Below are 26,774 nucleotides of genomic sequence, written 5' to 3'. Positions count from 1 at the left end.
CCCATGCCCTCTCTGCTTTCCCAAGGACCCTGGGAGGACCAAGTGGGTGGAGAAAACTTGAAGTCTTGTCCCTGGTGGTGGTCTCTGGACACTGAAGCATTTTCATTTTCTCGAAGTGGGACAAGCAGTCACTTCCTTCATTCTGGTTACTACTGCCCTTTAATAGCACCACCCTCCCTCCCTCCCCTCTGATGGGTGTGACACACTCACCTGTGCACCTGTATCTCCCAAACCCAGGGCGGGACTCCCTACAGAGCCTGCAGGGCTGACCCTGACTTCATATTTTTCTTGTCCTCTGTCCTCACTCATACTGGCCCTGGATACGTGTTCCTGACGAAGTCCCCGGCCTGGGAGCATTTCCCATGAGCTCTCGCTACAACAACTGTATCCCATCCCTGGCTAACCCCAGCCAAAGAGAAATAAAGTAACCATATGTTTTTTTTTTGTTTTTTGGGGGGTTTTCTTTTTGCTTTTTAAGGGTATCATGACCCCTCTTTCCAGGGGAAGCACAAGAAGTTTATGCTTGAACAAGGGTTCAGATGTCCCAAGCCAGGAATGAGAGCTGTGACATCTGAACCCGGGTTCTGAAACTCCCTGCCTCAGAGCACTGCCTGCTCCATGTGACCTCAAGGAAGGCCAGACTGGAGGGTCATTCACCTTTGCCACCATGCTTACACCAGGCCCTGCCCAAGACCTGTTGCTCCTCCCTCCCAGGCAGAAGGACCGGGGAGTCCCATCCAGGCTCTCCTGGCTTCTTCCCATCAACAAGGCCAAACACACCCACTAGCACTTTCTGCTGTCCCAGGAGATCCAAAATATACCAGCAATGGTGTAAATGTCCCAAGACAGAAAACAGAAATAGAGTCAATTTAGTATAAGAGGACCATGAGTTTTGGAAATTATGGAAATGAGCTAGCTTAGTTCTGTCTCCCAGGCTCTCTTCAGATACCAGGGATGCTGCCTGTGCTCACCGTCTTTCTATTCTCGACACGATCAATCAAGGGATACCGTAACCACATCCGCGAGGGAACTGCCCTGCACTCTACAGAGACCTCTCTGCATTCTAAGAACCACATACGGGAGGTTTCATCAGATGTAAGGCACCCAGGATGAGATGGGGGACAGCCTTGCCCTCACTGCGGGACTGACCTTTGTTCCCTAAGCGTGCCAACCAGCCCGCAATCAACTGACCTTTGCTAGTTGAGCAATCGATTCAGGGAAGGAAGAGCAGATACAAGGAGATCACCCACCCCCATCAGGTCCCAGGACGCCCAGGAAGGCCGAACTCACATCTTTCTGTTTATGATCATCTAATAAACCTGTGAGTAAATTTTCTACAAATTTAGAAAACACATGACAAAGAAATTTGTATCATTTCAGTCTCTTCGGTCAATTTCATATGACAAAGAAATTTGTATCATTTCAGTCTCTTCAGTCAATTTCATATGACGAAGAAATTTGTGTCATTTCAATCTCTAAGTGGCTATATTGAGCCCTGTTATTTTGAGACTTCATCATATGCTTGAATAAAGACAATGCTTAACAAAATCCAACTGTCACGTCTCACTGGAACCAGGCGGAGGGTACAGAGGGCATTAAGCATGTTTGGGATTCACTGAAAGTAAAGCCACAACATTCTTCTGTCAATTGTAAATACTTATATTTTCTTTTCTTTCTTTTTTCTGTTTTTTTTAGACGGAGCCTTGCCTTGTCGCCCAGGCTGGAGTGCAGTGGTGCGATCTCAGCTCACTGCAACCTCCACCTCCTGTATTCAAGTGATTCTCCAGCCTCAGCCTCCCAAGTAGCTGGGATTACAGGCATGCGCCACTACACCGGCTAATTTTTGTATTTTTAGTAGAGATGGGGTTTCTCCATGTTGGCCAGGCTGGTCTCCAACTCCTGACCTCAAGTGATCCACCTGCCTCAGCCTCCCAAAGTGCTGGAATTACAGGTGTGAGCCACCACGCCTGGCAATACTTATATTTTCTTTTCTGAAAAGTCAGTGTGAGAAGACAAAGCAATCCTACATTAAATTTATTAAGGAAAATGTTTCTTCCTGGTAGTTTTAAGTGATCACATAAGTCAGCTTATGTTTATTGCTCTACTATAGAGTATGAGATAATACAGAGATGCCAACTTTAAGGAAGACACAGCCGTGGGGGCTGGCCAGGCTTACTGAGTCTGTGATCTGAAATTCCTTGTTCACAACCATTTACTTTCAGTTATTTGAATAACAGCATCAAGACCAACTTGTCAGGTTTGAAAATGGGAAATCATGTCATAATGAACAGCTGAGTATCTTCCTGTTATTGCCTGATGCACTCTGGGGAGAGATTACTGGGGGGCGGTGTGCCCCTGGAGTTTGCATGGTAGCTGCCGCCTCGCACTCCCTGCACACATTTGGCTTCTCTCACTGCTGACTGCTGGGCTCTGGGATGGGGAGGGGTGGAACACAAACTCAAATGTCTGTGAGGCCAGGTGGGCAGAGCCAAATGTGTGACAAGAGTGGGTGTCTGCAACTTATACAGAGGGGAGAGTCTTCCCCAGAGAAAGAGGCGCTGGCGTTGCAATGCCCACCCGTATTGAACTCTATTTTCCTGCTCTCCGTGGCTGGATAGAGGAGATAAACATTCCTCTAGCACAGGAAAGCCATGCTGCACAGTGATGAATGGCACCTGGGCCGTGGCCTCGGGGTCATGAAAACAGTGGGTGGGGTGGAGGTTGTGCAGTTCTGCAAGGCAGCCTCAGAGTCAGTGGTCAGAGATCCTGGGTTTTCTTCCCCTAAAGAAGCTGATACCTGCATTTGCTGATACCTGAATGCAGGTATCAGGTGCGAGGTAGGAAACCTCACAGTTTTAAAAGACTGCGTCTAATTTAAAACACAAACAAACCACCAGCACCACAATAGGAAAAGCCCGCCAAAAAAGGTACATCCACGCAAGCAGGAGGTCTCAGCGCTGCAACTTCTTGGTTGATTACTAGGAACGTTACCGAAATTGTAGGGATCAGCATGCTGAAGTATGGTGTTCAGTAACTAACTTAAGAGCCACATTTTAACTTCTCGATGGCTGGGAGAAGTTTTTGTTTTTGTTTTCTAGAGGCAGGGTCTCACTCTGTTGTCCAGGCTGAAATGCAGTGGCACTCATAGCTCATTGCAACCTCGAACTCCTGGGCTCAAGCAATCCTCCCACCTCAACCTCCTGAGTAGCTGCGACTACAGATGCGTGCCTCCACACCTGGCTAATTTTTTTTTTTTTTTTTTTTTTTACTGTTTAGAGATGGGGGGTCTTGCTATGTTGGCCAAACTGATCTCCAACTCCTGGCTTCAAGAAATCCTCTTGCCTCAGCCTCCCATGACGCTGGGATTACAGATGTGAGCCACCACACCCAGCTCAGGCTGGAAATTTTGATATGAGTGGAGACGAACAGGGAAGCCTTGCCCATCTTTGCTTTTTCTCCCCAAGGTTTCTCACTGGCTCTTGAGGGTGGGAACACTGGTCTGGTCGTGCAGCCTGGAGCCGTTTCCCCGGCCATGTGCCCACCTCCCCTCCTCCATTCCCACAACCCCCAGGCCAAAACCGTCCTGCAAACTCTTCCTTTAAAAAGAGTCATAGGGTCGCCTTCAAGCATCGCATCAGGTAAAACTGTGTCAAATTCCAACAACCCAGGGGAAAACACACAATAATGAGACTTAACAAGCTGGGGATGACCTAACAGGGCTCCTATTTTCTGAAACAAAACTTGGGCCACGCTGAGTGACAAGCAGGATGCAGGGCTGCAAATCTGCACATTTCCAAGGATCTGAGAACCAGGAGGGTAACGAATGATTGGGGCCGAACTGGGAGCGTCCCGGGATCTACAGGCCACGCTTTACCTTAAACACTGTCTAGGTCTGATCACAGGTAACACTTCAAGCAAAGCATTAACAGTCAATACTTCAAATTTTTTTTTTTTTTTTTTTTTTTTTTGAGACGGCGTCTCGCTCTGTCGCCCGGGCTGGAGTGCAGTGGCGCGATCTCGGCTCACTGCAAGCTCCGCCTCCCGGGTTCACGCCATTCTCCTGCCTCAGCCTCCCAAGTAGCTGGGACCACAGGCGCCCGCTACCACGCCCGGCTAATTTTTTGTATTTTTAGTAGAGACGGGGTTTCACCGTGTTAGCCAGGATGGTCTCGATCTCCTGACCTCGTGATCCGCCCGCCTCGGCCTCCCAAAGTGCTGGGATTACAGGCGTGAGCCACCGCGCCCGGCCAATACTTCAAAATTTTAAATCATAAAAAGAAAACCACACATCCGTGCACATGGCTATATTATTTTCTCCCTTTGTATAAAGTTTCCCTCCTCTAAGATCCCCATCTCTAAGCACAGCTAACAATTTCTTTTACGGTCCTTGAAAAGTTGAGCAATGTAATCCTAATAATATCACCGCAGAGTAATATTCTAAATTTGGAGACGTTGGAAGAGGAGGATAAGGGAAGGGGGAGGGAGGGTGATGTTGAGTACGAGCAAGGCCAGGAGGCCGACTTACCACAGGGCTGGCCCGGGCCGAGCTGGCCCTGGAGGAGGCGCGGGAGCTGGAGTTGAGGTGGCCGCTGTACTCCGAGGGCTGCCCACACAGCCACCGCCAGGACACGCAGCCAGAAACAAAGGAACAGGGTCAGCAAAGGAGCAAGGAGAATAGAGGCCAACCGAAAACATGCTGCAGTAAGTGGTGAGGTTAGCCACGCACGGCAAGGAAAAGAGAGTTAGGGTTAGACAGCAAACGCATATTCAAATCAGTGCTCGCTAAGAATAAAAAAAAAATCACATTATCAGAGGAACACAGAATTTCTCAGTTAGGAAGAAGAAAATAACACAAAGCACCCGTTCAATTGGGTGTGCAGTCACACCTAGTGTAGACACAGAAAGTCACCCCGTGGATGTGGAAATGACTGTTTTGAGAACTTAAGCTGCCTTCCGGCACAGAAACTGAAGACTTGGACAGGGCGCTTGGCACTTTAGCAAGGGAACATAAATTTTGCTTCTCCACTATCTTTCCAAGTGGAAGCAAAATGAGAGTTAGGGTTAATACAAAATTATGTATGGCTTTTTAAATTGCCAGATTACCTTCTACCTGGGTGGTTGCTATGTACACATCTGTCTATCCATTTACCTGAACTTCCTCACTTCTGGTAAAGGAAAATACCAGCAACTCGATTATCTGGAAGCTACACCCTTGTAACTTTGATTTATGTTCACATCTGCTAGTCTTAGATACATTTTCACGTTATTATAAACATTCTCATATTCTTCCTGAGCAAGGCATGGTGGGGCGGGGACAGGATTTGAACACTATTTAGGATCCCGACATGTCCTGAGGAGCATCTTCAAGAGAGACCCACGCAGCACCATATAGCAAGCCTCGCCACTGCTGAAGGCCCCTCCATTCCAGCCCCTGGACACCCTGCACTGTGCTGGGCACAGAACCCTCTGCTGGCCTCACAGGCTCTGCTGGGGACCTGCCGAAGTGCCCCGCTTGCGAATTACAAGGAAGCCCAGATCTTCAGGGGTGCTCAAGATCTCATCCAGATCTTCATGGGTGCTCAAGATCTCATCCAGATCTTCAGGGGTGCTCATGATCTCATCCAGATCTTCAGGGGTGCTTGCGATCTCATATAGATCTTCAGGGGTGCTCATGATCTCATACAGATCTTCAGGGGTGCTCATGATCTCATGTCAAATACCATCTCTTAGTTTGTTTCCTCACCAGGGCTAGTGACCAGATGAGGCCTGGCAAACTCAAGAAATACTTGTTGAATGAACGAATGATTTCAACTGTAGACTAAAATAACCATCAAATGTCAATTGAAAGCATTAAACGTTGTACAGGGCTGTGGACAAGATGGGCAAGTTCCCCAGACCCATCCACCTCTATTTTATTTGATAAATGTTTACTATACACTTACACTCAGGGGCAAGACGTTGTTTCAGATTCACAGATTAATACTGCTGTGTACACAGCACATGTAAAGCATCAATGCCACATTTGAGATATACAAGAAAATCACCAGTATTACTAGCCTCACTTTTTGGCATTCTTGTTGAAAATAAAGGAAAACACTTAATGTCAATACTTTAAAGCAGAAGAATTTTGCCTGAGGGTTTCCTGATGTAAGAGAGAGGAAAACTTCATCCTGCAGCAAATCCTTCTCCATCCTATGCCATTCATGCCCTGGTTTATGGTGCAAAGACACAGTGAACTGTTGTGAATAGAGCTTACTGCCCACCCCAGCTTCCCTAAGCAAAAGCAGCTCTCAAACCTTCCAACTCGACCTAATCACGCAGAAAAGAACAAAGTGAACGTCTATATCGCCATGGTCTACGTGCACCTTATGTTTAGGAGTTATGTGGCTAATGTGCAGAAGTCAGAAAGCTTTAAGTCTGAATCATGGCTCCATCTCTTGTTGGCCACGTGGCTGTGGAAGTTCCTTAGCCTGGCATCTGTGACATGGAAGTAAGGACGTGGGCCAAATGGAGGAGCTGAGGACTAGGAAAGGGGGTACATGTTGGGCTTCTTCTCTATTTCCACTTTCTGCCAGAAACAACTTCCTCGGCTCCTGGATCAGACAATGCCACTGGTGATGACTACGTCCCTGCTTTGTCACAACACCGAAGAAAGTCACTTCACACTCAGGAGCTGCGTGGGGGCAATTCCTGGTCCTGAAGGGGCAGGGCAAATCCTCCACAGTAGGACCAGGGCTGTCTGTGCAGGCCTGGGGGAAGCCTGGACCCTGAGGTCACGACCACTTGGGGCTGGGACCTCAGGCCTGGGCGCCAGGGCCGCTCTGGACACCATCCTGGGCCATAACCTCCCTACACGCTGGACCGAGAGCAGGGGTGGCTCTCTCCCAAGGCCCTCCTGTAAACATAAGGAACGGAGTATCCACTTGGAGGGGAACTGTGAGGGTTCCAGGGAAAAGATGGCAGAGGTTGGGAGGTCAGGAACCTCCTTGTCCCTTCCGTCTTCCTCACGGTGCTAATTTGCTGCTCACAGCAGAGCTGACCATCCCTATTTTAGGCAGCTGTGCTGTCAGGACAAGATGACCTTCTGTTTTCTTAACTCTCTAAGGCCATCACTCCAAGGCAATTCTTGTGGGGGCTAAAAGCACAGAAATCACTGCTCGCAGAAGAGCAATGAGGGCCAAGGATCTAGGGCTGACGACTCCCGAAGCCCATCTCAGACGTGACACAGTAGCATCTGGAGAGCATCAGGAGTCCTCCGTCCTGCCAGATCTTAGACTCTCTACTGAAGCCACCAGAAAACCACCTGGTGCTTGGGGGAAATTTCTCTTGAATTAGTATTCTCCCTCTTTTCTGACAAAAGAAAATCATTAGTTGTGCTTTATCCATCACATCATAGGCAGGGCTATTTCATTCTTCACGCATGGTTTATGAGCTTTCTAATGGCCTATGAAAATGTTTACCAACTGGGAAAAAAATGTTATATAGTGGGCTGCAAAATACTGAACAACTTATGTAATATAAAAATTGATAAATGTGTAATCAGTTGTCGACAAAAACGAATGCTATTTCAACTACTGGATTTAATATTCATAAATTACATTTTAAAGAAAACTAGGTTAGACTGGCTTACACCATAAGAATTCATGAATATCCACGATGGCTGGACAAATAGCATAGTAAGTCATAAAACTGGATTTAGTCAAGTAAGTAGCTGATAAACTTCAAAAGCAAAATTATAAAAGCATTTCAAGTATTTCTTAGTAAACCTTTCTATTTCCTGGAGGGCTTGAAGACATTTTGATAGGATTGGGGAGGAGCCTCTGAATATAGAAGATCCACCGCCAGGGAGCACCGATTAGCACTGAACGCTCCGTTTCCACAGGTCCCTGGGACACGCAAATTCGTCTCCCCACTTCCACGGATTCCATCTCATTTTTCTACCTTGTTGCTTTTCTCATGCATTCATTCACAAATGTTTATTGTGCACCTATTACATCTTTACCCTCATAGCTGAGCCTATCATTTCAAATTGAAGAAAGAGGTAGAGAGACAACAAAATAAAAACAGGGAATGAAATATGCGTAACATTCCAAGTTTTAAAATTTGTTCCTCTTCCTCAACTATTCGGGGATGAAAATGATGTGTGGCCTGTCAAGTCGCCCTTTTTCCGTTTTTATTAACTGAAGACGATTTCACGACCTGTTAGTATTGTTGGCTTGCTGCCAAGACAGCAGATGAAACTCAGCGCAAGTTAGTCTCCCTGATGAGTGAGGACATGAAACCAAAAACCAGAGGTTTCCCGATTCACATTATTCGTGACCTTCATTACAATGGAAGGTGGCGGTTAGCCCAGTGACTCGGTGCTTCCTCCTGAGAATGGCCAGTCACCCCCCACGGCTGGACCCTGCCCAGCGAGCATCCCCAGGCCATGCAGCAGGCACGGGGGAAAGGAGGTATCACCGAAAGCGCCTTACAGCACGGGAGCCGGAGGTGCTGCCCCGTCGGGCCCCACCGAAGCTGCCTTCATCCAACACAGATGCCTGCGACCAAAAGAGACGGTCAGGATGGGCGCTCTTCCTTTCTCCAAGGGTGCCCAGAAAGTGCTGAAAATGTGAGCTGTGAAAAACTGACACGTGCCAGGAGCAAGATCTGAAAAAGCATGCAGGGGAGGCTGAGAACCACCTTTCCAGCTCTTCAAAGGGTTGCAGAGTGCGACAAGGAAATGAGGAGAGACAGGTTTTAGTCGTTGTCAGGAGGTGTGCAATGTAATCTCCAACAGACCATTTAAATCTATTACTTTGAAAAACATTCCAGGCCTAAGTGAAAACTTGTTAATCCAGGTTAAAATGAGCAGATAATTCGAACATCTTGAATTTTGTCATGGCATTCTCATACTTGATGCTTAGAAAATTACTCTTATGTGAAGTGACTTTGGGATAAAATATCAAATTATGTTAATTATAGTTTTAATGTTAAATATTTTATAACCCTTTAAAAGTTGCTAAGTAGAAGAAAGAGTAATTGGTTAACTGGAAAATGCTACTTAATTAATCAACGTGGGTAAACAGGAGCTTACACTGCCACAAATGGTGATGTCAAACTTTGCCCGGTATAAAGGAACTTTAATTTCCCTATTTTCCCTTGAGGACATACTAGTTTGCTCAGCCATTTATTAATATATCAAACACATAAGTATGCAATCTGATGGAAATTCAGAAAGTTATTAATGGCTGGGTGTGGTGGCTCATGCCTGTAATCCTAGCACTTTGGGAGGCCGAGGCAGGCAGATCACCTGAGGTCGGGAGTTTGAGACCAGCCTGGCCAACGTGGTGAAACCCATCTCTACTGAAAACACAAAAAGTAACTGGGCGTGGTGACACGTGCCTGTAATCCCAGCTACCCAGGAGGCTGAGGCAGGAGACTCACTTGAACCCGGGAGGCGGAGGTTGCATTGAGCCGAGATCCTGCCCTTGCACTCCAGCCTGGGTGACAGAGGGAGACTCTGTCTCAAAAAAAAAAAAAAAAAAAAAAAAAGGTTATTAACAAGACAATATAGCTACTTTGAGTATTTACTTTATGTTTCTTGCATAGCATAAGTACTTATATTTAAAACTGGAAATTTCCCAAGTAATATAGTAACATGGATTAGTATCTGTCCAGGTTACCAAAGCATTAAAAAGCCACCATTCTTTCCGCCAATAGGTAAAGTAAACATTGCTGTTGTTCCATTCCTGCCTAACGATCCCAGCAAACACAAGGCTTCCTGGAGACAGAGCAGTGTGGCAGCTACAGTCAACAATCGGGGGAGAGAAAACCCAGATCTGGCCAAAGGGGACAGACATTCCCCACGGGCACATGTAAGCTCCACGTGAAGGTGCAACTTCCCCCAGGGGGCTGGGAACAGGCACATCCCCGGCTCTGGGCTTGGTGGGGGCGGTGCATGCACAGTGGGAGGGGGTGCGGGGCAGCAGGGTGGGCAGCACACGCACCCGGTAACTCCCCGAAGGCCGGGCAGCGCTGTACAGACAGGAGGGCTGGAGGATGAAAGCAAATGGCAGGTTTTAAAAGCCTTGAAAAAACAGCAACAAATGACAGCAAAAGGCCATCACGATAGTTTCAGCATTCACCATAGCCAACTGCTGTACAGTGGTTAGATGGAAACAAACCGATCGAGGCACCGTGTTTTCTGCAAATTTGATAGATGCAAATCCAAAATTTACAAGAAAGATAACTGAGATGATTTTTAACTTTAAAACAGTAAACTTCCCAGCATCTTTAAAACACGATAATTTCTAGTCATTTCAGGCATTCCCGGAAGAAAGGGTCAGGGGATGAGACAGAATGGTGACAAGGTCAACACAACAACAGCAACAAAACCCACAGCTCAAATCCAAGGTTAACGACACACTTGGCAGTATTCAATACGCAGATGTCCACACGTGAAGACAGGAGCAGGAAGAGTCTTTATTTCTATGCCAGGGGCTCAGTGACAGTCTTCAAGACACAAAGGGAGTCACTGCAAGGCTGCCTCAGCTGGTGTGGGAGGCACCCCCAGAGGAGCCGTGGTCTAGCCCTGTCAAAGGAGAATCCTGCCTAGCACACACGTCAGGGGGAGGCAGTGCTGGTGAAGGGACAGGCTGGGACACAAGGGCAGCTCCCAGTGTCCAGAGACTGTGCCACGGGACAGAATCTGGACTCATTTCCAGGGCACACTGAGCAAGTCAGGCAAGGTGCACGGCCAGGCGGTGATCACTCAGCAGCTCCAGTCAACATGCAAGGGAGAGGACAGTTCAACCTCCAAATAGGACGTGTACTTTCACCTCTGACACCGACTTCCTTGGATTAGAATAAGACTCGATACCTATAGCTAACAGGCCAAGCACCTCAGGGCCGGACCTGAACCTGACCTTGTAAAAACAGGAAACAGCGGGGAGACCCAGCCAAAGGAATAACACTGCTCTGTCCACTTCTCAGGGACCAAGGAGGCAGATTAGGCACAAAAACCTTCCAAATTGCTTCCTGGACACATTTACAAGGAAAAAATATTTTTAAAAAAACAAATGAAACCCCAAATGGGGAACAATTGCTGGAAAAGGAGGAGAGACCCAAGAGACCAGTTTTTTGGACTCGAGGTTTTGAAAATATGCATTTAATAAAACCCTCCTTTTCCTTAAGTCTCCTTTTCTATATAGGTTCTAAATGATTTGACATGGTTTTTCTAAAAGATTGACAAAAGTCTTAGCAAACTAGTCAAGCCAATTAAAACAGTTGCTAAGCTTTGCTCTTGTGACTTTGTGTAGAGGAGGCTGAACTATCCACTAAATGTAATCAGCAATTAAAGTGATGCACAGAAGGAAAGGGAAGGAGCGACAAAGTGATGTGAAAAGGAGACAGACCCAGTTTCCATTTGGGGCAGACAGGGGCATGGGAGCCAGGCCACCACCGGGAAGCCCAAGGCTGGAGCCGGAGAGTCCCTGTAATCAGAGCAAATGGGCAGCAGAGAGGAGAGAGAGGCTCACACCCTCACAGCATCGCAAAGGTACATCAGTCCAGGGAGTTCAGAGACGATTACCTTATACAACCAAAACAGTAACAGGCATGCACTCACGGGGGAGGGAGAGAACGAGGGTCAGAAGGAAATAAAGACGGCTGGGCCAGGCAACTGACAAAACTAGGAGATGGGGCCAAATTAGGACTTTTGAGTTCACGCACAGAAAAAAAGATTTAATTTTCATTGATATTAAATATTGAAATAAATTTTAATTGATATTAGGAAGAGTCATCAATACTACATTCTACACTGATACCTTTCCATTATTATATTTAAATATAATTAAATGCACCACGTACTGGGCAGCAATAGATGTCTACAGAGCACAATTTCCAGGAAGGTTCTGAGGGTGGGTGAGTACAAGAGCCCTCGGGCAGCAAATCACGGGCACACAGGGCTCAGGGCGAGTTCAGATGTGGCCCTGTTTGAATGAGTCAGCTCTCATTCTGATGTTTAACCCTTTGGATGTGGGTTATTTCTCTTAAATGGACTGAAGTGAGTCAGATGCAGGCTGAACTTGGGTGAATCGTTCATATCCAAAGATGAGATATTTATTGCCACCTTTTATTTTAGAGCAAGTAACTCAGCTTATCAAAAATGAGTTGGAAATGAAGTTTTCTTAATGACTAAGTGCTCTCTGCAACAGCAAAATCTCTTGAATTAAGAAAATGCCCAAAGCCTTTTTCAAGGTGTTAAACCCACCAATGCTTTGGTGTTCACAGCTGATCATATACTGAGTCAAAATTCACGTACTGGGGGACAGAAGGGCCATCAGCTTACAGTGGGGGGATTTATTACAGACTGGGGGACTATGGGAAGGGTTGAGAAAGGTGGCAAGCAGTGGGCGCCATGGAGCTGCCAGCACCTTCTGCAGTCTCCCTGGACATGAAGGGGGTGGACAAGGGCTGAAGAGGTAAGGAAGAAGTGTCCTGGCAAGAAAAAGATACCCCCCAAGCCCCCGGGAGGGAAACGAGAATAGGGGCTGGAAATTGGGGACAGGGCGGGGAAGGGTCAGAGCTATTTCTTCTAGAAGCATTTTAATGAGGTCAATGATACATGGGAGTGGGTAAAGGAAATTGCAGAGGAACTGCATAGATTTCATTTTCTGATTTCAGCGTGGGGGCTGCTACTGGCGTCACCAGCTTCACAGAATAGCTGCAACAGCACCCTGTGCTCCGCCACATGGCACCTCTCCTGGGTTCTGCCCATTCTGCGCGGCCTCTGCTCTGCTCCAATGGCTACTTAGCTTGAAGAGCTTCCCCTCTAGGCTCTACCTGGTTAGTTCCTATTCTTTTCATTTGTTCTATTTGTTTGTTTGTTTGTTTGTCTGAGATGGAATCTCACTCTGTCGCCCAGGCTGGAGTGCAGTGGTGCAATCTTGGCTCACTGCAACCTCTGCTTCCTGGGTTCAAGCGATTCTCCTGCCTCAGCCCCCCGAGTAGCTGGGACTACAGGCATGTGCCACCGCACCTAGCTAATTTTTTATATTTTTAGTAGAGACGGGGTTTCATCGTGTTAGCCAGGATGGTCTCCATCTCCTGACCTCATGGTCTGCCCACCTCGGCCTCCCGAAGTGCGGGGATTACAGGTGTGAGCCACCACACCCGGCCCTTCCTATTTATTAAGGTTCAGTTCACATCTTTTGTTGTGACATTTCCTGGCAAAACCAGTGTCTCCCTCTCATTCTATTTACTCATCTGTTCACTACTGTACTGGTCTCCGGTGCCGGTGGCTTCTGTTCTAGATGTCAGTGCCTGGAGAGCACCCACCTCCTCTGCTTAGCTTTGTGATCCCAGGGCCTGCTTGATTTTCCTACCTAAACTAGTCCCAATTTTGCTGAGTAAATCTGAACCTAAACAAACACCAACAAGCCTTAGCAATTTTAGGGCTCTTAAACAATTTAGAAATTATGTTTATCAAGACCGATGCATGTTTGTAGAGAATGGGAAGGAACTCTGTTGTGTAAACATGTGGATTTGGATGAGACTCTGGATTTTCCTTCCAAGTCTAGTCCATGCCCAAGAAACCACCACAAAGTTTGCATGTACTCTTCAAAGTAGTTCTGTTTTCAGAAACTCTCAAGAATTCAAGAGCATTCTTCTAATTATTTTTTTCCTTTTGATTAATTCTAATTAGAAAATATACACAAAAACACGTCCTTTCATTGCAGCCAGCTGAATGCCACAATTCACATTCGAGCTGGTGTGGTCAAACGCAGCACACTGGAGTACATCTGAATGAAGGAGCTCATGTTAACTGCTGCTTTTCACGTCAATAACACAGCTACCCAAACAAAAATCCGTCAAACAGACACCGAAAGAGAAAAATAGAGCTGAATCCACACACACAAGATTGCATGCTACAAAACCTGCGGTTTCTGAAGAGAATGTGAAAGATTTAAATGGAAACCAACCAACTTCTCCTCCCTGGATGATGACAAAGTAGAGAATCTGCTGTCACCGCTGTAGCTGCAATTCTGAGCACCAAAGAAGAAAACACGTTTAAGTGAAAAGCACTTCCTTACGACTCCAAAAGCACCCCCATCCCATTCAAAAGGTGAACATGGAACAGCACAACCGAGCCAACACTAGGAGCCCAGGAACGCTAGTTTATCTAAAGACGCGAGGCACAAACAGTACAGCAGAGATTCTTAACAACTGGAGATTCTAAGCTGTATTTTCACCTTCAGTGTTTGTGTCTTGGTGACGCCAGGGGTGTATCTAGTACTGCTTTTCACAATCTCATATCCCTAGCACGATTCGTAATTACTGAGTTTCACACTGTGTTGTCAGTAAACTCCTTGTCTGAACTATCCTTGTTACTTATCTCCTTAGGTAACTAAAATTCCATTTATTGCAAAATTTTCAATCTTTCTTCAGCCCAGCCCACCTGCGGGCTATAGCTCAGCCCTGGGGTGCCAGAAAGGTGGGTGGAGTGTGACAGCCTGCTGCCACCCGTCCACTGGAGAGCCCTTATCCACAGAGTGCAAATGCCCTGCAGGCCATCTTTACGTGTCTTGAGTATACATTTTTAAAATGTCGCATCCAGCCGGGTGCCATGGCTCATGCCTGTAATCCCAGCACTTTGGGAGGCCGAGGTGTGCAGATCACCTGAGGTCAGGAGTTCGAGACCAGCCTGGCCAGCAGGGTGAAACCCCACCTCTACTAAAAAATACAAAAAAAATTAGCCAGGTGTGGTAGTGGATGCCTGTAATCCAAGCTACTTGGGAGGCTGAGGCAGGAGAATCGCTCGAACCCAGGAGGCAGAGGTTGCAGTGAGCTGAGATAGCACCACTGCACTCCAGCCTGGGTGAGGGCACGAGACTCTGTCTCAAAAAATAAATAATTAAAGTGCATGCAATGCTAAATAGGTAAATAGGAATGAGCAAGTAAAAACAACTTGATCAGCTGGTTTCAGAAAGCTAAAGACTGGTTTGGTCGGGGAGAGGGAAGAAGGTCTGGGTGGGGTCACTCATTTGAAGCCCAAAAGTATAATTTAAGTATACACATGATATCTTAATATAACATAATTAAGATAAATGAAAAGAAATACTATTTTACACAATTAGGAATATTACTAAAAGAAAAACATGAAGCATGAGAACAGGAAATTTTTAGACCATTTCACACCGAATGGACCTGTGGGATATTGTGAAGCTTAATGGAAATGTATCCAGTGTAACCTTCTAAAATCCCCAATGACCTCCTGTCCTTGATTAATCCAAAGCCCTCCCCACCCCCGCCCGGTCTCCCTAATGCCCCTGCCGCTGGCACCACTCCTTCTCTCTCCCCCTAGAGCATCACCCTTTCCCTCCACCAGCTCCTTCCTGCCTCCCACCCCTTAACTGGGAGCCTTCCAAGCATCTGCATTGTTTTATTCTCCTTTTCCTCTCCAGAAAAATACAGGTGCTTGTACACATGCCTTTAAGGTAAACATTAAAATTACAAATGACAGATGTGAAGACTGCGAAAATGTTGGATTTAGTATCTTTGAAAGCTGAATATACTTAATACACACATTATATACATACACCCAGGGGAATACAGTAATGAAAGAGTTAATCTTTAATTTCAGATCTTTTAAAACTTGAGATTCTTATCAATATCTACCCCTTATACTAACAATCAGAATGTTGGAGGGCTAACATTCTCAGAATGTTTGCTAGTTGAAAAACATTATCTTTCATTCCATCATGTGCTAGGAAAAAAAAGACAGACCGATTTCAACATTTAAAAACAGCAAAGAAGCTAAATTTAAATTTAGCAATTAGTTTTTAGTTCTAGAAGCTTTGAAACAACCTATTTGAATTTTGAGCCATGCAAATTTACTATACTAACCCTGCCAGATCTTCTATTCAGGGACTGTGATCCATACAATTCTCCATCATAACCATTTGTCTGTTTCAATGAAGAAAAGAGAAGAACTGACATCAGTACACAAATGAATTCACAGGTACAAATCAGCAGGGACCAACCAGCCAGGTATAAGGTGACCTTTCTTGGTGGAGCGGATGAATGACCAGTCCAGGACAGTACAAGTCCTGGCAGCTCCCAAACTGCATCCCTGCCTCCATCTGCTCCCCCGCAGCTCAGGAGGGAACAGCAGTCAAGCTAACCAAGTCAGTAGGCTTCATGTCACATGCCACTCTTAGTTTTAAAGTGGCACCAAGTCCCTCCGTGAGGTGGAACATTTGGGCTTGGTGTGGCCATTTCCTTGTCAGGCTGTTTCTGGTTTTATGGTGGCACTGTGGACATTCTGCTTGTGAGAAGCCACATGCCAGGCCGATGGGTAGTGATTCAGCCTGAGTCAATGAGTTTTCAGTTCCTGGTTCAGGGTCTTTGAAAATTATGGCACATTGTGATGCTATGGGCCATAATTCAGAAGATTCAGAGATCATTTCTTTCTTTTTTTTTTTTTTTGAGACAGTCTCGCTCTGTCACCCAGGCTAGAATGCAGTAGTGTGAGCTCAGCTCACTGCAACCTCTGCCTCCCTGGTTCAAGTGATTCTCCTGCCTCAGCCTCCTGAGTAGCTGGGATTACAGGCGTGCGTCACCACGCCCGGCTAATTTTTGCATTTTTAGTAGAGACGGGGTTTCATCATGTTGGTCAGGCTGGTCTCGAACTCCTGACCTCGTGATCCGCCCGCCTCTGCCTCCCAAAGTGCTGGGATTACAGGCGTGAGCCATCGCGCCCGGCCTCAGAAATTATTTCTAGTCAATCTATAGTTAAACGCAAAAGTTCATCGTGGGGTATATACTCTATACTAGTTTTTTATTCATCCAGCCCTCCTACTTTATTTTTCAAAATGAAATTTGAACACATATTTAATAATTTCATAATGTGTCCTCCAGAATAAAGGAGAATGATTCTACTAAGTGCATGCCTATCATCCCTCTCTTCTCAGTTCCCAGCCCAGGTTCCCTTAAGTCAAAGCATGGGCTTTCTAAATGTCCCTTAATTCATCTATAAGGAAATTTCTGCTGATTCAAAATAGAGCTGTCAAGCATCAGAGACAAAACCAGCTCTCGGGACAGAAAAAGGAGGAGCAGTCTACACAACTGGTAAAAATGGAAGGAGACGCCATCAGGTCCTGGGCGTGAGTCCAAATTCCACATAGAAGCTCCGTCACGTGACCTTAAGTAATTATTTAATCCACTTGAACATCCGCTTTCTCAGCCGTGAAAATGTGCATAATAATAAATACATTACAAAGCCATCGTGAGGATTAAACGAGATGAAAATGAGTATCTCAAGCACCTAGAACAGTGCCCTCATGAAGCACCTGCTGACTGGGCGGATACGTGAATCCACATGGAAGGGGCCTGGCATATGGGAGGTGCTAAACATGGTTCCTTATCCGGGGGACGGGTGCTGTATAGCACATATTTTGCAGCCATGACATTAAAGTAGAAAAAAAAATTGAATTTCCAGACAGATTATAAATCCAGATTCATAAAACTTTGACTATCAAACTATATATTTATCTTTGCTGCAACTCAAAACAAATCAAGAAATCAATTTGAAGTTCTGAAACAAAAGGAGTGTAGAAATCCTTCCACGTTAAATTTGAGAACTCTATGAGTAACATTAAAACATTTCTGAAATAAATTTAATAGTAAAAATCTTTGGAGATTGGCAAGAGTTTCACTCAGACTAATTTCCTTTCATGTCTTCAGCAACAAGATTATTTGACATGAAAATGCATGTCAAGGACTTGCAAATTTTAGATCTCAATCCCTTGTTATCTCTTCAGAAACTAGATTCCAGAAGAAATTAATACAATAATGAAGGCTAATGTTAATCAATTTTAGATGACTTTGACTTTACTAACAAATGAGGAAGAGAAATGTATGACATAAGCAAGGCCTCTGGCTCTCCACTGCTGCTTATGAAATACATAGCTCTGCGGCGGAACCCTGTCCTTTGCACTGTAGTTCTCCAGCTCAGCCTGCAGCGACGGAGCAGAAGGCTGGGCAAGCTGGAAGCATGACAGTATCCTCTCATTTGTCACCTTTCCACTTACAGCCTTCTACGAAAACCTGGGAAAAACTGTTACTTTGCAGGAAAGCCTGCAAAGCAATTTCCGCGACCAGGTCTGTGGTAATGGAATTCTATCATAAGGAACATATTCCTGGGCTATGTTCCTAGAATGTATTCCCAAATCTATAGGATCTTGGTGACTATACCTCCATAGGGAGAAGTACTTTGACCTTCTTAGAGAACACTGCTAACTTTCTCCTCTTGGATGGTGTTTTTTTTGTGTTGTATTTAGATGGGTGGGGCTCTTTTTACGTGGCATAAGAGGGCAAGGGGCATTGACAGTTAACTGAACAATATTAGAACAAAAAGTCCATAGACAGCATATTAACTTCATCTTAAGTTGGGTCTCTGATGTTCAACAAGCTTCGCTCTATTGTACTGTGTGGCTTTAAGTGGTACACAGGCTTGTTCACTTTGCTGGTTCCATGCTCCCAGGCTGGGTGTCACACCTGCTTCCTGGTCAGCTGGCATGCTTCCCACAAGCATGGGCCGCTGCCTAGGGAATCAGGATACCTACAGAAAGGGCTCAGGAACATGCATTCTAACAAGCTCTCCAGAAACACTGCCATAAGAGAGAATAAAATAAAGAGGACACACATAAGTTAGTATGTTCTAATACAGGATAAATAAGATACAAGGGTAAATGCCCTATGAAAACGGTAACTTGTGACTAGTCCGAATGCTAATGGCTACCACGCAGTGTTATCAAAGCATCTGTGACCTTCCCATGGGACCACGCAAAAGTCCACTGCCAACTTTTTGGATGAATAATGTTAGATGTCTTTTCTACATGAGTCAAAAGACAGAGCACATGTAAAGGGCATTAGAGATGGAAAAGGAAACAAGGAAGGTGACGTCAAAACTCTTGAGTTCGATCCCTGATGCATTCTATTGAATTTTAAAAAAGAATTAAGACCGAAAAAAAAAATCCAAAATGTGTTCCTGACCATTGCTAACATATACATTTATCCCACTGGGGGCTAGCTCTTAAACAAAATTTACTTTGAATTTAACATAAAAAGAGCAATAATCTAGAAATATGTTGCTAACACATGGAATTCCTTAAAGAACAGGAGAGTTGCTGGAGTTACAGTGTCACAGAAATGCCCTCACCTGCCAGAGCAACTTGCAGTGCTCTGTAGGTAAGTAACAGATACTCTGTGAAGAGCGCTTTCTGAATCTAACGCCCTGTCTTTGTGCTTTCCCCTGTCCTGACTCCCAAGCTACTCACTCCAGCCTCTGCTCTTGTATCTGTTAAGAGCAGAACAGCCGCCCCACAGGAGGCTCAGGGCACCAAATATGCTATGCAGATGTATGCTACTATTGATTCACTATAATTGCAAACACAAAAATACATTTTTAAAACAAGAATTTACTAAATAATTTTGAAATGCACTGGAGCAAATGAAGCACAAAATGCTTTTAGGTAAAGTCCTTCAGGTGAAATGGTACATAATATGCTACAATAACTTCAGTATCGAATCACTTTAATGCTGAGCTGTGCTTTCTGAGAACTTTTTCTTCCTTGAAGTATAACACTGACAGACTTTTAGAAAGCATAAGGCACAGAAACTGTCAGAGACATATAAGAAGTAATTCTGAGTTTATGTCTAAAGCCTCAGTTTTTGTTACTGGAAGTTAGGGGTTTTCTCAAAGAATACTTTCCGGCAAAAAAAAAAAGTCAGATTGTACATTTAATTTGAATGGATATAGATTGGAAAATAATGGATTTTTCATTAGGTAAAATGGCTTTACATTTAATCTTTTAAAGGAAATGTAGAGGCTTTGGGAATTCTTGATCTGATTTGAGTTCCTTGAAGGCAGACACTATCTTTTTCATCTTGGTATGCACAGCTGCTAACACAAGGCGTGGCAAACAGCTGGTGCTCAAAGGCCATCTGGTGAGGGAGTGTTCATGCACAGATGCCTGGGCTCCTCCCCTCCGGCAGGATCAGGGCTGCACCCTGGAGGCCCCAGGAGGAAGACTGCTCACTCTGCAGGGTAAGCCTGCCCTCCTGGCCTCATAGCCCCCCAGGCAAAAACTGGAGACAAAGCACCCATGAGATTCGTGGAAATACCACAGGTTATTATGGTCACACCACACAGTTAAGGTCACACAGCAAAGTATATCCGACCATCTCACCCAGGCGTAAGGACCCCCATACTCCAAGTCAGGCTGCGACTGTCAGAAGAAAGATGGCAGAAAAAAAAAACAACAGCAAAGAGAGTTGCCAAAAGTAAATTTAAATGCTAAGTAAAACATAAATACAAGCAATCTTTAAAATCTTAACAAAAATGCATTTTTCCATAATTTCTAGGATCTAATATGTATTTACAAAAAGAATGTCAGAATGGTAGCTACCACAGAATCCAGTAGCACTCAATAAACTTCCATGGCAAAGGCTGCTATAATTCACAAAGTCTGAAACAGTTTGATAAATCTTATTTCCTCTTCTACATAATCCATTTTAGTTACAAAAGGGCAAAGGTCAACAGATGCACTGTCATCAATTTTCAAAAAGGAAAATTAAAAATCTAGATTTTCCAGAAAATCTAAAATCTAGAAATTCTAGAAAATCCAAAATCTAGACTTTCTGAGGAGGCATCCATACAAATTCCAGAATAGTATAAATCACCTCCCCACCTTTTTTAGGGTTTATCATCTTTTCTAGTTAAATGAAGAAGGCCTGTGTTTTCAGAGTCAATAAATAAAAGATACGATCTTAGAATCAACAATGTAAAAAGTTCATAATATTAAAATACATAAAAACAGTAGAAACTGGCCCTGCATAGAAACAGAGTGAGATGCGAGTCCTCACTCTGAGGAGTGCCCTGTTCGGTGGTACAAAGGGGCAAGCACAGAGCCCAGGGCACCCAGCGCACGGAGGGCACGCAGCCCACCAGGGCCCTGAGCAGCAGGCACTGGCCTTGTTCCTAAGAACTGTGACCCCACGCAGGCCTCTTCACCACTCTGGGCTTGTTTGGTGCCTATAAACATTAGGAGGTTTGACTCTCATCTCCAGGATCCAAGTTCTTAAGTTCTGAGGAATATATTTCTTCAGATCAAGTACCTGACGGGAAAGTGTCGTGTGGCTGAAAATGAAAATCCCACCCACTTCCCCCCCCATCTTATGTACTGTCCTAATGGTGAACATCCTACAGGAAATTTCAGCTCTTAAAACAAATATACTTGATATCTCGGCAAAGAGTGGTGTCCAGCAGAAAGATGCGACTTATTTCTGGTTAAAAATCATTGAAAATGAAGTGAATGCTGTTACATAACACCACAATACTCGTTCATATTGCAATGGTTTTCAACTCTTCAGGGTCAGGAGACCCTCTGAGAATCTGAAGAAACTGAACATTCTTTTCCCAGGAAAATGTAAGTGCACACATCTTGCCTACAATTTCAGGAGGGCGTGGCTCTGAAAATGATGCATTTTGAGAGAGAGAGTTTGGGATTCTGTGCCTCTCTCCTCCTATTCTCTCTTGAACCCATATTAACCAGGTTTTGCCCTCAATATTTCCGTGAAAAGTTCTCCTGCCAAAGTGACTGACATCCTCTATACCGCTAAGTCTGAGTTTCCTCCTCTCTCGGTCACTCCCCCTCATCCCTGAAACAGCATTTTCTTCACTGGGTTCAAGGACTCAAGCTTCTCCTGGGCCTGCTCAACAGCTGTGATGTCTAGGCCTTGTCTACAGACTTTGTCAATTGAGCTTTGCATTTATTCTATTTTGGATCCATAAATCTTCCCTCTTCTGGGGTGAGTGGTCAGAGGGTCCCGAGGTAACGGTTACAACGGCATCTCTGAGGCTACGTCTCAGGAGAAGGTTTCAAACAGCAAGGAAGCCCTCACGGGGCCTCACATTTGAACCACAGTTTTTTGGCAAAATCACTACGGATCTGCTTTTGGCACTGCAAGGACAGTGACAAGGACAGAGTGGCTTCACAGCACAGCAACCGTGTTTCACCTCTGCATTTTATCATTGGGAAGGGCCAAATTACACGCACACTCAGTGCATGTATAAGAAGTCAAGGAGTAATAGGATTTAATTGCCACAGTGAAGAGAAACAAGCCTTCAGCTCTATGTGGTCCCTAAGGATTAATAAAGCGAGTGGCTGCTTTGAGATTTATTTATTACTAGCGGTGAGATGTAATTTCAATCCTGCAGTAAAAGAAACTGACATGCTCAGGTTAATTCACTGATTTAAAGCACTGAGCAAAACATAGTTTTTCTATTTTACTTCCCCCCAAACTCACACTTTTTTCAAGTATAATTATTAAGGTTTCTGGAATGTTTAAGGAAAAGTCCATATTTGTGTTGATTAACCATTAAGCCTATCAGTGGTGAAGAGATCTAATTATAACTGATACAAGGAAAAGCGGCTGAAGGCAGACCTTACGGATCCAGTCCTGGTCCAGGTTTTCAGCAGGCAGTCTATAGAGGCTATGCCAAAACATTGCTCAATAATAATTAACTTACAGCTACTTTAATAGAGGTTCCGATTTTACCAGGAGCATGGGTGTCAGTGGATACAGACTTACTAAAGGGCACATGCGCCTTTGCATTCCTGTGGAACACCAATGTGCTGAGACGACTGTGCTAATCAAGGCTTGGGAGCTTTGTGATGTGGATAAGTATTGAAAAAAAGATGACTTCATCTCGGGAGAAAGAAACAACCAACGGCCTATGCATATTAATCATCTCTCTACAGCAACAAAGAAACATCCCCCATTGATTTGATTTTAAGTAAGCATCTCATCGGTTAAATATTGACTATCAGACCACGGGGATAATGAAGAAGAAATCAGAATGCGGGGATGAGAAAGTAAAGGGCTTGGACCAGAAACTGTGCCATGCAAACTCCATCATTCTGGTTACTGACCCTCAGGCTTCCACGACTACCCACTGACATGCGCTCGTCTTCATCAGAAGCCTATTAAAAGAAAGGACGAGAACAACCGTGAAGGAATCATACAACATACATGAAGAACCAGTGCCCAAGTTTCAGGGGGATGCTGGGAACTGACCCCAACCCACAGCAGTGGGGGGGCCAGCCGCCCCTGGACATCTCAGGGGACACCAGTCTAGGTCCTCCACAGCATGGGCTTTGTGGAACTCTGTCTACTTATGGGCAATATGGATTTAAAGTAATTTCAGGGCCAGGTGTGGTGTCATGCCTGTAATCCCAGCATTTTGGGAGGCCGAGGCAGGCAGATCACTTGAGGTCAGGAGTTTGAGACCAGCCTGGCCAACAAGGCGAAACTCTGTCTCTATAAAAAATACAAAAATTAGCCGGGTGTCATGGCACGTGCCTGTAATCCCAGGTACTCAGGAGGCTGAGGCATGAGAATCACTTGGACCCACGAGGCAGACGTTGCAGTGAGCCAAGACTGCACCACTACACTCCAGCCTGGGCAATAGAGCAAGACACCGTCTCAAAAAAAAAGTAATTTCAGGGCCAGGCACGATGGCTCATGTCTGTAATCCCAGCACTTTGGGAGGCCGAGGTGGGCAGATCACTTGAGCCCAGGAGTTCGAGACCGGATTGGGCAACATAGGGAAACTCCGTCTCTACCAAAAATACAAAAATTAGTCAGGTGTGGCGGCAGGTGCCTGTAGTCCCAGCTACTTGGGAGGCTGAGACACGAGAATTGTTGAACCTGGGAGGTGGAGGTTGCAGTGAGCCAAAACCGCACCACTGCACTCTAGCCAGGGTGACAAAGCAAGACTCTGTCTCAAAAAAAAAAAAAAAAAAGTAATTTCATCCAAGTAGTATTCTCTATCTCACGGGTAATATAAATACACAGCATTGGTGTATATTACTATGCAAATTATTTATGGGTATTCAATGGCACAAAAAGCACTACAGCTGTCATGAATATATTAATACTGAAAAATTTCTCAAACACACTCTCCTTATCAAATTTAGGTCAAAATGCTAAAAGCTAAGTTCATAGTCTTTATTTAGGTAATAATATCAGTATTCTATCATTAACAGTATTAGTTAATTTCTTTAAGAGATGATATCATCATTAAGAGATTGTATATATTATATATACTTCAGCCACTGCAAGCATAAATTAGAATTCAATCAAACTGCCCAAGTAATGAATGAACACGGTACTAACCGATGTGTTTCTTCTGGATCTACGAGAGTAGCGCTCACTGTCTTCCTAACAATGAAGAAACAGTATGAAAAGGTTAGAGACAGATGGACACAGGAAAAGTGCTTTAAAAAAGCTTAGGTAGTCCCACTGCAACATAATACAGCAGCTCTGATCTAAATGTCAAATAAATGTTTTCTTTGCCTTCATTTAAAGGCTTTAATTAAACCAGTGGGTAAAAATGTTTTTTTCTGGGGTGGGAGGTTCTTAAGCACAAAAATAATTTGCATACTTCATTTTTGTTGTAAAAACAGTGTTTGGGGCAGAAGCTGGGTCTTAATTTTTTTCTAACCTCTATCATCTGATCCATTTAAATCAATCTGCTTTTCCCCTTACTTTCAGAACCTTACTCTCTTCGGGAATCAGAAGATAAATCATTTCCACACAATATCCGAAAAGGATGTCACTCTTTCTACTATGTATTGTGGATTCTAAGACACACACGGTTTTTCACACTTGGACATCTCTGAAGCTGGGGATGTATCTTATAATCCAAGTTGCTCAGTTATAATTAGCATTTTTTCTTTCTCAGTGGTATATAAAACAATGATACAACTTCAAAGAATGTGTAAAGATTTTTTAAATATTTCTTTTCTTTTTTTCTCTTTCTTATATCACCGTGCCTGTGGACAGAAATGTCTTAAGATTTAACAAAAATACATTTATGTCATGTAAGCCTGAAATGATGGTTTGCCTAGGCTGAATGTAATCATATTTTCAATAGAGTAAGTGTGTGCTCTGTATATTTGAAGAGCGAACCTCTTTTATACCCAGTACGTAAGATGTTAGGAAATAATTTTGGATTTTCCTCAGATCATTTTATGTATAAGGAACATTTAATAGGACATTTCCATCCTGGCCAGGTTCTCAAATGCTAAAAGCATGTGATGAAGTCCACGAGGCCAGGCAATAAAGCAAAAGGGACAGCAAGAGGTAGAAGGACTCGGGTAGAGGAACTAACGAGAAGGGCCAGGCCACGCTCTCTCGGGACCAGTGGAAAGCACACAGATTGTGCCCCTTCCGCAGCCTCCCTATGTGGGTGCCGCTGCTTCCTGAGAAAGCCAGAAGGACAGGAGTATCATCAGGGGCGGGCTAGCTCTCCATCCACAGGAAGGCAGAGGGGCTGTTCTAGGAAGCAGGTGGAGAAGGTAAAGGAATTTTCTTACCAAAGACCAGTGGTTTCGGCAGGCACAGCGGACAAGATGAAGAGAGAACCCAACAGCAAATGCAGCTAAAGTCTAAATGAGGGTGACGGGGCAGCTGGCCGTAATCATGAGTGAAGGAAATGGAGCATAACGTACCCCTCAGGTTCCAACCAGAGCCTGGTGAGCTGCGAAGCCAATGGGAATGTTCTCTGGAAAGTTCTCAAGCCAGGGGCGCATGCCCAGCCCGAGTCCTGGTGGAGAGCCCTGTGCTCGAGGAGATCAGGGCGGCTGTCGTAGTGGAGACCTCCCCAAACTGCTGGCCAGGAGACATCAGCAGTCAGTGGCTACTGAACAGGCAAGACCAGGACTGTTTCTAAGCAGGCTGCATTTGGGGATGTAAACAGAGACCAGATGCAGAAATCCCCGGAAGAATATCTCTCAGTATTAAATTATGGTGCAATAGGAATCTATCTACATAGTTAAACTGCGTAAGAATTACATTATAAACCATTTAAGTCTCAACACTGTATTCAAGTGGGGAGGGAAGAGTAAAAACAAAATTATATTCAAGGCCTACCATCCACTGCTCGATGTCGCCCCATTTTGTATCCAGCCCATAATATTTCTATAGACAGAAGGGAAAGAAAATTAGGCAAGAAGTGAAATTTCTTAAAAAGGCAGTTGTCTAAGGCACTGTTCTGACATGCATTTCCAAACCGCCATCCAGCCGTGTGGTGAAGGTAACACGCCAAGGCAAAGCAGTCAGCACCAGGCCTGGCTTCTCCACAGGGACAGCCACCCGTGAAGTCATGCAGGCTGTGAGCTGTGAAGAGAGATCCTCCCAGCCCACCCCATCCCGGCAAAGCAAGAGAGCCCAGGACGAAGCTTCCCCAGGTGAAGGGCCTCGGGGGAGAGCAGGACAGTAAAGCCGGCCCAGCAGCCTTCACGCCCCCTCCAACAGGCTGCTCATGCCTTCAAAGCAAACGCGATGAAGGAATAAAACACCATCGAAGAGAAGCAGAAGCTCAGAGCCATTCCGGTGTTGGGACCTCAGGGAAACTGAGAGGAGAAGGGGAGAAACTGCATGCTGACGCTTGTTCTAGCTGCCTGATGTCTATGCTGAGTCTAGGCCTGTGAGAATTCATAGACTTTGATGTCTTTGTAGCAGGGATGGAGAGATGACTGCCACCTACACAAGAGGTCTTTGTACAGAAGAAAAATATGCAGACCCACAAGTTATATATGTCTGGAGGTGACGTTAGCTCAGGGGTGTCCAATCTTTTGGCTTCCTTGGACCACACTGGAAGAAGTGTCTTGGGCCACACATAAACTACACTAACGATAGCTGATGAGCTAAAAAAAAAAAAA

The 26,774-nt window shown here is 44.9% G+C and overlaps 1 protein-coding gene across 31 annotated transcripts in view; it reads right to left on the bottom strand.

Moving 5' to 3' along the window:
- The window catches only part of LRRFIP1 (LRR binding FLII interacting protein 1), a 156,977-nt gene that overhangs the window by 36,796 nt on the left and 93,407 nt on the right, over positions 1–26,774 (bottom strand). For 8 of the 31 annotated variants that reach the window (XM_055109264.1, XM_063595337.1, XM_063595338.1 and 5 more), the window contains exons 4-9: positions 25,984–26,031; positions 24,226–24,270; positions 22,980–23,030; positions 15,889–15,948; positions 13,965–14,027; positions 4,526–4,603 (exon numbers count right to left, since the gene is read on the bottom strand). The exons of 5 other annotated variants lie outside the window; for them this stretch is intronic. In XM_055109264.1, coding sequence (XP_054965239.1) covers positions 4,526–4,603; positions 13,965–14,027; positions 15,889–15,948; positions 22,980–23,030; positions 24,226–24,270; positions 25,984–26,031 — 345 coding nt within the window. The remainder of the gene's footprint in view (positions 1–4,525; positions 4,604–13,964; positions 14,028–15,888; positions 15,949–22,979; positions 23,031–24,225; positions 24,271–25,983; positions 26,032–26,774) is intronic. 18 more of the 31 variants (XM_063595340.1, XM_055109260.1, XM_055109261.1 and 15 more) reach the window with 4 other exon arrangements.

Source organism: Pan paniscus, chromosome 13 (assembly GCF_029289425.2).
Source record: "Pan paniscus chromosome 13, NHGRI_mPanPan1-v2.0_pri, whole genome shotgun sequence".
In the NCBI taxonomy this organism is placed as follows: domain Eukaryota; kingdom Metazoa; phylum Chordata; class Mammalia; order Primates; family Hominidae; genus Pan; species Pan paniscus.
The sequence above is the reverse complement of the archived record's forward strand: the minus strand, read 5'-3'. Positions and strand labels throughout refer to the sequence as shown.